General features: G+C 37.2%; 1 protein-coding gene across 1 annotated transcript; it reads right to left on the reverse strand.

Annotated features, from left to right (window-relative positions):
- Positions 4,646–13,116, reverse strand: LOC105176560 (enhancer of mRNA-decapping protein 4). The gene is made up of 12 exons (XM_011099404.2): positions 11,988–13,116; positions 11,692–11,741; positions 11,462–11,618; positions 11,152–11,370; positions 9,725–9,853; positions 7,921–9,534; positions 7,085–7,444; positions 6,880–6,999; positions 6,153–6,323; positions 5,784–5,948; positions 5,540–5,665; positions 4,646–5,266 (listed from the first exon to the last, which is right to left on the reverse strand). Exons 1-12 carry the CDS (start codon positions 12,888–12,890, stop codon positions 4,958–4,960), a joined length of 4,323 nt encoding a protein of 1,440 aa, XP_011097706.1. The 5' UTR covers positions 12,891–13,116; the 3' UTR covers positions 4,646–4,957.

Here is a 13,808-nt window from a genome sequence, read left to right on the forward strand (position 1 = left end):
TGGGGTGGATGGAAATTTTCAAAAATTATAAAAAATTATCCACTTAGTTCATTAAAAAAATCAGAAAATTTTTAAAAAATAAATAAAACTATATTTTTAATCTATAAGGGCATTTTGGTAAGTTTACTACAAGAAATAGATAACAACATAACTGATTGGGCTAATTGTTAGATGGTTGTTAAAATTAGAGGGGTATTAATAATTTTTCAAATAATGATGGAGTATTCGTGATTATACCAAATCTCATGAGAGGTCGTTATAATTTATCCTAAAAATAATTGCCATCGCAAGTCCAAAATATAAGTGTAATGTCATTCAAACTCATGACCTTGCACTTTTGTAATCGCGGAACTTCATCTCCGATCATTAGAAAAGAACCTCTTTCGTCATCACATAATTTAATTCCAAATAAGAGTAAAAAACTCGAGATCATCTGTAATACAGAATTAATCAAACAAATTTAAAAATTATATTAATAAAACAATTAAAGTTCTTTTATTCAAATGTATCCTTAATACTCTGGTATATATTCAATGGATAATTACATTTAAACTCCTTAATTTACGATCTGTTTAACACATAGACCCATCAAAATATCAGTATTCCTTAAACAAAGCACCCCTTATTTTTATGAGAAATCAAACACACACACACCCTAAAAATGTTAGCGTCATTATACATACTACGTCTATTTTTTGTTTATCAGGAGTAGTTTTTATAATTATGCAAAAGATATAAATAATTTTTATAAATAAATCATAGACGAGGGATTATAAATGTAATAGATGATATAGTAATAAATTAAATTTTATTTTAAAAAAATAAAATAAAAAATCACCCCATTGATGGGTTTGGGTCACCTTTTTGTCTTATAAATCACAATTAGCCTAAATTACACATAGAAAAGTTTCCAGAACCCCTTTCTCTTTGCCACCAATTTATACCTAAATTTGAGTAAATCTTATCACAAAAAGCAACCAAACATTTGGTCTGTAACCCAATCATACTAAAAAAAGTGACGTAAACGTGTGTCGAACACAAGTACCACATCGAAATAATTTCAACATGTCGGGCATATTATTTAGCTTATTTGAAAATTAAATAAAAAAAAGTTCGACTCATCTAGAACCCGACTCACATTATTGAAAATATTGGTGGTATTTTCGACACATTTTCAAAACGACAATTACATATATCGTATTTTATAAATTTTAGGCTTAAAAAATTAATTGATCCGCTGCACATCCAACATTACAATAAATATGAAGTTCTTATTATCTTTCTTACCTATATTTATTAAATAATTTATCGATTACATATGTATTTTATGTGCATAGATTTTTATTTTTTGTATGTGAAATTTATAAGATAGCTATGTGACTTTTTAAATCAACTTTTTCTTTTAATATTTTTTAAATTCTAAAAATATCTTATAAATTTTTTTAAATAAATTTAGCCAAACACCCTCGTTCGTTCAATTTCTCGTTCATGTGATATAAACTTTATATATAAATAAAGAAACAATTAAAATAACTAATTCTTTATGTTAGGTTGATATTTAGCTTTATATTCCACTTTCATAAATCCTTCACCTATGTAAAAATATTTCATTAAATATATAAATAATATGAACTTTATATATGAATATAAAATAATACTTATATATAATAAATATAAACATAAATCACAATGACTAATTGGAGTGACGATAGCTGAGGCCTAACTCATTTGGTGAATCAGAAGTCCCACGATCTTAGAGATCATGGCTTCAAACTCCGTTCTGTGCGTGGGATGTTATCTACTGCATAATGGAAGTTGTTGTCTACTGTAATAGTAGGTGTTGTTGATTAGAATATGATTATTGTAATAGTTTTTGATAGATATTGATGTTGACAGAAATAATTGTAATTGTAATTATTTTTAATTAATAATAGCTCATCACTTTTACTTCAAAATAAAAAATTGGAGTTGCAGCAACAAAGGTGCAAAACTGAAAGAGGTGGACAAATTCTGAATCGGGGTTCGAGTCCCACTAAATATAGTGAGTATTTGTTTCGTTTCATATGAGTTTACTAAATTTAATTCTCAGTTATGTTTATGTATCGATTGAACCAAATGTATTATTCAATTTATAAACATATTGATACAAATATAATTATGTAATTATCATTTAAACAGAAAAGGGAAAACAGAAAAGAAAGTCTCTAGAAGCTTTAGCACGTGCGAGACGGATCACAACCTACGGTGGACACATGGAAACATGATCAGGAGTTATTGTCTACCTTCTAGAACCTCTTACACGTGCAACATGAAATTAGTTCACCCAGACTTGAGCGCAAAGGGAAAGTAGTGGTCGGCTTGAGCTGTGGACTGGACCTCTCTCCTTTAAAGCCGAGAAGCCGTCACCTCATCAAAATTAAGAAAAATTCTGATGTAAATTGGGTATAATTGAATTTAAATTACTATATGATAAATACAATATATTTATTTTAATTAATGAATAAAAAATGATCAATTATATAATAAAGTGTATCACACACACTACATAATTAATATGATTTGATCAAATCTAATTTGTGTAAAAAATTTCTTCAAAACTAATTACGTACGACTATATTAATTAGGTTATTAATAATTTGGATTACCTTTCCGATAAAACAAACCATGCAGTTTTATTGTATTCCTAAAATGGATTTTGATTTCCCCAATCACTAGTTGATGCTATTTTTCAATTTAATAATTGAAAGGATGAAAAGGGACAATTAGGGTAGTATTTGTATTGTACGTAAAAATAGGACTACATCGTCGTAAAATATTCAATTTGAGTTATAACTGTTGCTTTGTGATTTTTCAAGAAGTGCGTGTGGAATGTAATTATAATCATAAATATAATCTTAGAAGGTGTAGTTGTAATTTTATAAAAAAAATATAAAATGTGTGTATTTTGATTTAATTTTTTATAAAATTTACTGAAAAAAATAAAAATAAAATGTCTAGTGATCGGCTGAGAAAGCTAACTCGAGCGAGCCGAAAGCAGAGCCGGTGTCACTCCAAAACTAGATGCTAACCTTCTAGAAGCAAAGCAACGGTGCCCACTGGCCAGCGAACCAAAACAATGCAATGTGCCATGTCAGCACACAGTAATCCACACCCGGCCGCAGAGAAAAGCAGTTACCTGTGGGTCCCACTATCCCCTAACCCCTTACCATATCCCCTTATTACTAGAGATTCACCTCTTCCCCGCTCTGCTGACTTTCATGCAAACCCCCCAAGTTAGTTTTCTTCTCTCTACAAATCCTTCAAACCATTCGCCCCTTCACGAGAATCTCTCTTTGCAATTCAATGCTGGGAAGCCTATCTCCGCCTTGTCGACCCTCTTTTGCCGTGCAATTGCGCAGCCGCGGAACGTTTCTGTGCTTTGCGGTGCCTGAAGTGTCGCCGGCGGTGGACAGGAGGAGCCTCTACGAGGTCCTCCGAGTCAAGCGCAACGCGTCGCAGACGGAGATCAAGACGGCTTACCGCACTCTCGCCAAGTTGTACCATCCCGATGCTACCTCGCGGTTTATGGATTCGTCAGCGGACGGCAGTGATTTCATCGAGATCCATAACGCCTACGCCACCCTGTCCGATCCTGACGCGAGAGCGGTGTACGACTTTAGCTTGAACGTTGATTCACGACGTCCGTGGAGTACTGTCGGTGCTTCCGAATTTCCGAGTCCAGGTCTTGGGGGATGTTACTCTACCCGCAGGTGGGAAACGGATCAGTGCTGGTGATGTTGTCAACTCTCTATTTACCTCGTGACAAACGCTGCGGAAGAAAATATTGATGTAAATTTTCCTCATCTCTTTTTTTCCCCTTTGATTTTTGATTTCAGGGAAAATTATTGTACAGTAATTCTTAGTATTTACCAGTTGTAGGAAATTTTTAATGAAGAGAAATTCTCGTTAGGTGGGATTCTTGTGATTAAAGCAAATTCCTTCTGATTGGTTGGGGCCAGAGCTTTTTCTCAAGCAACCGGAATACGGGCGGTCCCAGTAAAGAGGAAAAAACCAATCAAATAAAGAATACTCGTGGCCGCTGTTGAATAATTAATTTACTTTGCCTTTTGGTGATCGGCCATACTAGACCGATCATCTTTTGAGCTCTGATTTCTTCTGTTTTAGAAACCAAGATTTTTCTTTTTTGTTTTAAATGAATGCAACCACAAAAGTTCAATTTTTTCCACTTGTAAAACCCCGAGAAAACAATTCAAGAAGATTGTTGAAAAGATAATTTTGGAGTCTCGAGATCTGATCCTAGCATGAAACATATCTGGACCCATAATTGCAATTAAATCTTCTTACTATTCCATTTGCATTGTCAGTGAATCAAATGCCAAGTCTAATTTTCTGGACTCCCATCCTTCCATTTCTGCCTGATAAACTGACTCCAGCTATTTCAAACAAAAAAATTTAATATTGGCTTGAATGCACAAAATGGAATTTATACCCAAACCGCCTTAATCGGAGTCAGAATGGGGCCTTAGCCTCAACATATCTGCCCCATTCGCAATCGCAGCCGCTGGTGACGATACTATGAACAGCTTTAAACTCTTGTAATCTTTGAAACAAGAAATGAATTTGGTACATAGTTTGACTTAAAAAATAAATAAAAATAGAAAGTCCGAACTTTTGGCCCACACTCGAGGGCAAACAGAAGCGTACTGTGCGCAGATACAAAATTGAATATCGACAGTAAGTATAGCATCAAACAGCTGCAGGGAAACTGGAAAACAACCCAGACTACTAACATATTTCAGCATTCAGGTGAAAAAAGAGGAAACACAAAAGACAATGAGACATCTGACTCTACATATTTTTCTTTCTCCCGAGTATCCCTAGAATTTTGTACAAACCTTACAATATCACATGACGACCCGGCCTCCTTAGATTTTAGAGGATCGGGCAGATTGCAGTCTCACTTGGAGGTCATTAACATGGAATTGATTACGTGCATAATCAAACGAATGTTGGAAAGCTCAGTACCACTAGTGCTTGGGAGATTGCGGTGGTGATTCAAGATTTGATACACTTGTTCAAAGATGGGACGTACATGCACCACAATCATTGGATCTGTTGGATTTATAGCAGATAGAACTTCCCTCATCCACGCTAGTTTCCGAGGGGTCTCTTTACTGATATCACAAGCTAACTGCTGTAGAAGAGAGAGGAGCACGCCTTGGCTCAAAGGCAGAGGATTCATGGACAAAATTCCGGGTAAATCAACCTGGCAGAAGTTTGAGTGAAAAAACAGTATGAGGTCAACATAACGCTTGAAGTTCACATATGTCTGAATGAATTAAGGGTATATAACTCTAATGGTCTATTTAAATTTAGCTTCAATCATGCACCCATTGCTACTTAGGAAAATAATAGCATTCACTTCACTTACTGCATGCTTCGCCTATTACTTTTCCTTTATCTAGGAAGGAGGGCAAGCAGGCACAGATACAAATCCTGATTCTTAGGATGGCCAATATCACAGCAAAACAGACCATACCTGAGCGCATAACCAGGATACAATAGCAACATCACTCCTTTGCAGTGCAGCAGTAAAAGCCTCCTCATATTTCCGCTCAGCTATCAGTCTAGATAGCTCTTTTGTCGGATCAAGAGGTACCTCAAGCTACAAAAATAAAGTCTTCTTTTTAGAATAAGTAGCTACGGAACAAGTGAATGAGTCTTTTGCAAAATAAATGTCAATTGCAGTTAACTCCAAATAAACAGAGATACACATTACAAACCTTCTCATGGAGAGCACCCAAAGGACCATTACTCAGTTGACTAACCAATGGATTTGCTGCTTTAGAGTTTGCTCCTGCAACAGCAAGCGCTAACAACTTTCTTTGACCATCAAGAATCTCACTGCTCAATGTTTGAGTAACTGATGAGGCTGAATTTATGGCATCCTAAAAAAAATAAGCCTACATCAGCGGTGCAGGTGCAGACCAAAGTAATGAAAGAAATATATAACCAGAAGACTGATTGACAAGAATCAACTTTATTCTTAAAGATTGACTATTTGCCACCTTCTCTGAGTTGTCCTTTACAGCATAAAGGTTAAGGAATAGATAGAAAATTAGCATATAACATCATCATAACAAGTTTGATACCCTTAGAGCAATTGCCAATGGCGAATGTGATGCCTCAAATTGCTGCTGAGCTGCTGTTGTATGTTCAACCATTCCTTTCTGAAATGTGGCATCAACCTGCTCAAACATGGCCCTGCATGACATCTCGAATGCAGGAATTACAGAAGTTTCCAAACTTGATTTTAGTGTTTCCTGCATAACAAATTAAGTTCAAATTCTATTAATGTATATATACCGTATAGGCCAGGCAAGCTAATATATAAAAAGAGGGAGGCAAGGATACAATAGCCAGTAGAATAGCCACCTCCAAATCGTGATTATTCACAAAATTAAGACACCAAGATCATGTAGAAAAGTGCTGAGAGAAAAAGTAGCGACAAATGAAGTTATGACTTGGCAAAAGAAACATTCCAATTAAGTTTCCTTATCTCATGTCACTATATTGATATCTGGCACTTTGCACAAGAGCAAAATCAAAATTGAGATTTCCTTCAGTGACATTTTTTTCCGTACAACCCATATTGGAGAGTCCCATAAGAATAGGCTTCTACTCCAAGAGTAGTACCACTGTAGCATCCTCTTTTCATTGCAACATTAAGCAAAAAGACAAATCTCTAGACAGAGTTTTCAGACTGCACTAATTCAACACCCCACCGCCCCAAAAAGAAAAAAACGAAAAATAAAGACAAAGAAAGGAAGCAAAAAGAATAAAGCAAAAAAGCATTCAACTATTTCTCTTAGCTCGTACCTGAAGAGCTTGCTTGCCAGAAGTTTGAAATTGAGCTTGGATCTGCCTAGCAACTGTGGCTTCAAGTTTGGAGTTGACAGATTTCTCCAGTTGATTTACAGCTTTATCACCTACCCCTTTCTGATCATAGAAATCAGGTAAGACCCAGGCACCCATTAGATTGCTAGAAAGACATACAAACAAAGACATTAACGTATATGTGAACCTGGAAACTCTCTGCAATGCAACTGGATATTGTTTTCTCGATGATGGGAGTAATTGTTCGTGCCACAGATTGCCCCACAGCAGACAGTTCTCTCTTAACAGTTTTCTCTATAATTGCAGGCATGTCTTTGTTTAAGCAACTACTAATCGTATTTGTTAATTGTTGCATGCGCTCCCGTGCAGCCTTGTCTTGTTTCGCATTCTCTTCCTGAAAACGAGCCCACAAAGCATCAGTATTGGCTTTGACAGCTTTCTCCATGATCCGTCCCAAAGTCGCCTCAAGTCTTTTGCCTTCTTTGCTAACTGGGACAGCAACCATCATAGCTATCTGCTTCTGCATTTCTTTTTGCATATTTACAAGCTGCAGAAAAACACATGAAGCAGAACTAGGGTGAGATGCAACTCTTTACACAAAACAACCACCTGCAATCGAGGAACCGCACTCCATTGCGAGTAGATACACAGCAGTGTATATAAATTTGGCTCTAGCAACATGTCACTATCATCTCCGACTGGAAACGAGACAAGAATCACAACTACTCAAAGAATTGGATAGAACTTCTGGGAAAAGATTGATTGAATTTCAAAAGGAAGTTAACATGTCAAAATCACAAGCAAGTGCTTAATAGATCATGATAAGCCAAAAGCTACTGACACCAACATTTTGAAGAAAATATGGCACCTGTTACACTAGGAAACTTCTTCCTGAAAAGCATATAACAAATCTGAAAGACCGAGAACCAGGAATGCTTAATGAGCAGTACATCTCTAGATAAACATGTGCCAGATAAAGATAATACCGCTCAAAAATTATAACAATCCAAAGAAGACAGTTACCTGCGTCAGCATCTCTTGCATGGAAAGTATTTGCTGGAGGGCATCACTAGGAGGATTACCAGAGCTGACACCTGGTTCATTACAAGAGTCTGGTGAATTAAAAGCAATACGTGTTGGTGAAGATGAACGTGATCCATGAGCACTTTTTCCTTTCTGCTTTTTCCCTTTTACATTTGGTCCAGGTTGTTGTTGAGTCGGCACAGAAGTCTGTGATTCAATGACCTTCCCTGGAAGATCCTTTGCATCATTGACTTCTCCTACAGTTGATGGTTGAGCTATTGTGTCAGTTTCACCAGTCCCATTAAACTGCCTAGCTTCGTCAACCATATAAGTTTCAGGTGACAAGGCATGGCATTCTCGAGCCATCTCAATTCCTAGATCAGATACTTGAGAGCAAAAAGATTTTTCCTTGTTTTCTGACACAAAAGTCTGAAGTTCTTGTCGGGGCGCAACATCATTGTTTTGACTAAATCTTGTTTCCCCCACAACTTTCACTTCCACCTCAACATTTCTTGCATCATTGCTAATTACCACATCTTGAATATTTACTTCAACATCAGTTTTGGGCTCATTCGCAAGGCTCACGTCAGAAGCTGAATTGGCCATCAATATTTCAGAAGGAGTTACCAAATGAGTGGGGTGTTTGAACTTAATTGGATGGTTGAGGGCCACGGAATCATCTTGTGAAAGTTTATTATCGTCATTCCTCAAATCATCATCCAATGGAGGAACATCAGGTAAGTTATGAATAACATCCATTTGTCTGTCAACCGAATATTCAACTATTTTAGGCTCTGAATTGCGTTCATTAATTGAAGGACCATGGTCAACGCTGCTCAACTGATTTCTAAAGCCAGAAAGTGTTCTGGACAGCCTGGGACTTGGAGGAAGTGGAGGTGAAGTAGCAGAAGAAATATCAGAATCATTGGTGACCTCAGGTGAAGGAACTAGTTTGGTTTCCACACTCGCAGAAGCAAGCTCCTGTGGCATTGGTGACTCAGCAGAAGCGGAGCTAACAGGGTATCTCACTGTAGATGCACTCTCCAAGCCACTTTCATGTATGGATGCCTTGGATGCAGAACTAGATATAGATATCTCCGCTTGTTTACTTCTAGAAGGCTCCACATCTGCAAGTCCTTCAGCAGTAGCAGCATCCAGTGAGACACTAGAGTCTTGCTTCTCAAACATGGCATTTTCCATTGGGGGTGGAAGACACTGAGACAAGTCTAATGCATACTGTTGAATAGCTTGTGTCTGGACACAATATACCTGTACAATTTGTTCACCATGAGGCAACAATTCACTCGTCCCTGTAAAACTTAGTATAGGCATGGTGACGGTAAATTCTGCTATGTAATCCATGCGGGTTGCCTCTGGGTTGGGACCATATTCCAGATGCACAGCATATATAGCATTCCTCTTCGCATTAGCCAATAAAAGAAGACCAGCTTGTGACAAGGCTATTACTTGATTGAAGAAAGCTTCTTCCCAACGAGCCTCCGAACTCTTTAACTCCAATGTCTGTGTACAGTGCCATGATTCAGCATCACTAGGAAGCAACCAGCCTTCTTCACTTGCTGATACCCAGATTTTTACTTCCCGATTCAGTGGACCCTGAACATATCCTTATAAAGTTGAGTGGGTAGTATAATAATTAATAGTAAGCCCAGATTCAACAGTAAAACTTTTCTGTAATGGTTTTAACAGTAAATAAACCCTTGGCTAACACATATCTAAATTTACACCCAAATGCTACTTTGTAAAATATATTACATAAACATTGAAAAACTTCTACAGCATGTACCCCAGTGATAAGTATGATATGATCCGGCCGATGAGGAGCGGCCAAAAACGTGACCGAATTAACAGGTTGGCCATCATGTGGCCGGAGAACTGCAATGGGTTGTGACTTCCGATCTTCCCAAATCTTTATCTGCAATCACAAGCAGAAGTCAAGAGGAGGCACAAAAGCTGATTGCCGAACTCTACAATGCTGTATATCACCAGATACCAAATAACACAAGTATGTATGCAACTTTGATCATCAGCAAAACTGGATGTTGGAGTTACCTTTTAACATCAACAAGAATTCACAAACACTAGTTTCCAAATTCGGCATTTTTCATCAATAAAAAATTTACATGCACTAATTGCTCTCTTGGGTTTAGATTAATATAGCATATTTGATCAAATTAAAATCTTGCAAGCACTTCTACCAAAAGAAAATATCATGAGTATGACCAAGTTATCCACAATGTCCAGGACTGGTTGGCTATTGCTTAAAGTCCGTCATCATAAGTTGATTATGAAGTCTCATGTACAACTCCACTGTCTGAGGAGAGTGTTTAAATTTGGATAAATATAACATAATAATAATAATAATACACGTGTGTGTGTGTGCGTGTGTCAGTACTCAACTTCAAAATTATACTTTACAGATGGGAGCTACAAGGAAATGTGAAATCCAACATTGCTGAGCTAGCATATCTGCACAAACTCTTATCATTTATCAACAAACAACTTTTTCCAATTATAGCTTCGTGAAGAAGATCTAGATGAGCAAACTACTCAATCCTTGTTCTTTTTCTTAATTTCACTATATACTTTCTCAATAGCATCAAAGAAGTACAACATATATGCACATGTCATTAGGAAATGATGACGGAAGGTATCGTCTGGCAGATATAAGCTAAGGTACCCAGTCCCATAGTCATTCTATCTTTTCCTGGACAATCATCCACTCGTATTGCAATTCTTTCGTGTGTCATCCAGAATGAGGTTCATGATATGCTCCTGGATTGGTCAGTTGTATCTAACAAATTTCTGAATAGCCACTGTTCCTAGTCATGCTAATAATCCAATTTCATGTTGTTCACTGATGTCTTCCTTCCTTTGCTTTTCAATCCTTATTCCACCCTGAATTTAAATTTTCATTTAAAAGACAAATAAACTGGCCTACCTCTTCTTGCTTGTCACCGCAATATAGATGTTGCCAGAAAAAAAGTGCAAAAGTTGCAAGCATTTCCAGTTTACACTGATTAAAAAGTTAACTCTAAACAAACATGTCCACCCTCTTTCACATATATATGATCCAAAAGCAATATTAGCTACAATGAATGAAACAATATTAGCTAAGATGATGAGGCCAGAGATCAAGCTCCTACCAGTGTTCAGGAAGACATCAGCTAAGACAAGCCCTACATGAGAGTAAAGGGGAAACATATAACATACCGTGCCATCTACTGAAGCAGATACCAATCGGGTGGTCATCCACTGGCACATAGACAAGTCAGTCACTTCTCCTTCGTGACTACCAACAAGTTGGACCCCATCAATCAACTTCTCAATGGGACATTTAAGGGGTTCCTCGGCTGAAAACTTTTCACCTTTTCCCACTTTTGTAGTATCAATCTTCAAAACACGTCTGCCAATTCCCACCACAAGAACTTCCTGCAAGCAAATCACACAGTCAACCAAATTTACATACTGGAAAGATCAAAAACACAGTAAAAATCCTCAAAGGCAAATAACAAAGGAATACTTGTTTATGGCAATGCCAACAAACTCTGGGGTGAACAGATTCCCCTTCTCCAGTAATTTGAACGGCAATAATGATCTTTCCAGTAATTTGAGGCTTGTCTTCTTCATCTGGACCTTCAGTAATCTTCCACACATAAACCCGGCCATCGACACTTGCACTATATCCAAAGAATTAGCATATTAAGTACAACCAAAGATGGATTTCACAAGAAACACTGAGAAAGAGGCTACCTAGCCAAAAGGTGAACATCCTCAGCAAAGAAAGCCATGTCTGTGACCCTCTGGAAGAAAGCACATCATCCAACAGATAAATCAATGATAGATCACAAATGCTCGATAAATTTCAAGGAACAAAAGACATGTGCTACAAACTCACTAACATAAAACAAACATCAATAAGATATTTCAATATCAATGAGAAAGATGAAGTACAAGAAAAAATTGCAAAGAACCTTGAAGTCACCTGATTTCAGAAAAATAAAATTTCAGAAACAAAATCAATGTGGCCGAAGAGGCAAAAACTCAACCTGAGCTAGACCCTTAAGCAATGATCTCAAAGCAGTGTTGATGTTGAGCACCCGAATAGCACCCAACTTGAGCCCATAACATATATATGTCTTATTAACTGCAATTTGCCTGCCCACAACAAGCCCAGGATCAGAACCGTATTTTGTAATGGGTGTAACCTCAAGCTGAGGCTGCACCTCTCCCGGCAACCTAACATCTATGTCGTAAACCAAACGGTCCCCAATTAAATGCCGGCCCTTTGGGAGCTTACTGCTCGGCATCCGCATCACAGGGCTCTGATTTGAAATCACTAAACCCGGCCCAGCGGGCAAACTGTTCAAATTCTGTGGCACAGATACATCAGAGGTCGAGGAAGAAGTTGGGTGGATTTGGGGCATAGGCATCGTGGGCTGCTGATTAATTTCAAGGGTAGAAGGAGGTGCACTCAACAAGGCCATCAAACGAGCCCCATGGTTATTAGGGTTTTGGGAATTAGGGGAATTATGGAAATTGGGGTGGTGTGGGGAAGTAGGTGTTTGCACCTGGGGTTGGAGCGTGGGCGTAGGATAAGACATGGACCTCTGCGGGTGCGCGTTGGTGAATTCCTGGTGGGGCGGCGGAGGACTGGAAAAGGCGGCGTACAACGGATGGTAATGGAACGGCGATGTTTGTGGGGGATAGGAATCCCCCCCGCCAGCGGCGGCTCCGGCAGGCGGAGGATAAGAGGCCGAAGGGGGGGGAAAAGGAGACGAAACCAAATTAGGGTTAGTACCAGTGCTACTAACATTAGTGATGAAGTTCTGGGGATTAGAGTTGGAAGTGGCGATGGAGGTGGGGGGCGGCGGAGGAGTGGAAGGCTTGAACAGTTTCTGCACATCGAAAGGACCTCCTCCTGGTGGGTTCGGATTGCCAGGGGAAGCCATCTCCACGAAAATGGCGAAGAACCCTTTAACAGCTGCTACTGTGTGTGCTGGATAGAGAGAGATCTGGAAGATTTTGCAGTTGATCCAGAGCTCTTTATGTGTGCTTCAACAGATATGTAGTATATATTATAGCTGTATGTATAGGTTGATTGAGAACTGAGAACTATAAATATGGAGAATGGGGGGTGGGGTTGGGAGCCTAGATGGGGGGGTGTGCACTCGGAGAGACTATGAGAGACCACCAAGGTGGATTTTTTTTCTTTCTTTTTAACACTAGCCTCCTCTTTACGTGTTATTATTGTGTGTATATAATAAATAATATTTTATATTTTTAAAATATATTATAAATAAAAATATATATTAATAAAAAAATTAAATTAAAGATATTATCGACATAACAATAAAATTTATATTATAATATCATAATCATCGTTAATGAAAAAATACGTTTTTTTATATAGTATAAATTAAATACATTCAATCAATACATATAATAAATTGTAACAATCTTGAATTTGATTAATATTTTAATATAAATATAAATATATTCTAATAATTCAGATAAATGAGACAAAAAATATATAAAATTAAAATAAATTACATAAAGTGACAGAAAATACTTACACATTTGGTAAGACTACGACTATAATTTTAAATTTATTTAAAAAAAATTAATCTTATTATTAATTACTAAATTAATAAATTATTAATATATAAGGTGGATTCATGTACTAGGAAATGTTGATGATGGTGAGTTTGATTTCTTCAAGTAATTTTTGTCTTCTGCATCATTGGGAAAATGAATTTTAGATTTTAGAAATTATTTCACGTATTTCATAAGTTTTTATTATCTAATAAGATTGAGACTTGTGTATAAATAATCACATTTCTACTATTATTATTATTTGCCAAATTTAG

Source organism: Sesamum indicum, linkage group LG14 (assembly GCF_000512975.1).
Source record: "Sesamum indicum cultivar Zhongzhi No. 13 linkage group LG14, S_indicum_v1.0, whole genome shotgun sequence".
NCBI classification, from domain to species: Eukaryota; Viridiplantae; Streptophyta; class Magnoliopsida; order Lamiales; family Pedaliaceae; genus Sesamum; species Sesamum indicum.

Coding starts and splice junctions, on each gene's coding strand:
- LOC105176560 (XM_011099404.2), bottom strand. CDS start 12,890: ATGGCTTCCCCTGGCAATCCGAACCCACCAGGAGGAGGTCCTTTCGAT. Junction 7,445..7,920: donor TGCAAGAGATGCTGACGCAG/GTAACTGTCTTC, acceptor GTTTTTCTGCAG/CTTGTAAATATGCAAAAAGA. Junction 6,324..6,879: donor CTGGCAAGCAAGCTCTTCAG/GTACGAGCTAAG, acceptor TTTGTTATGCAG/GAAACACTAAAATCAAGTTT.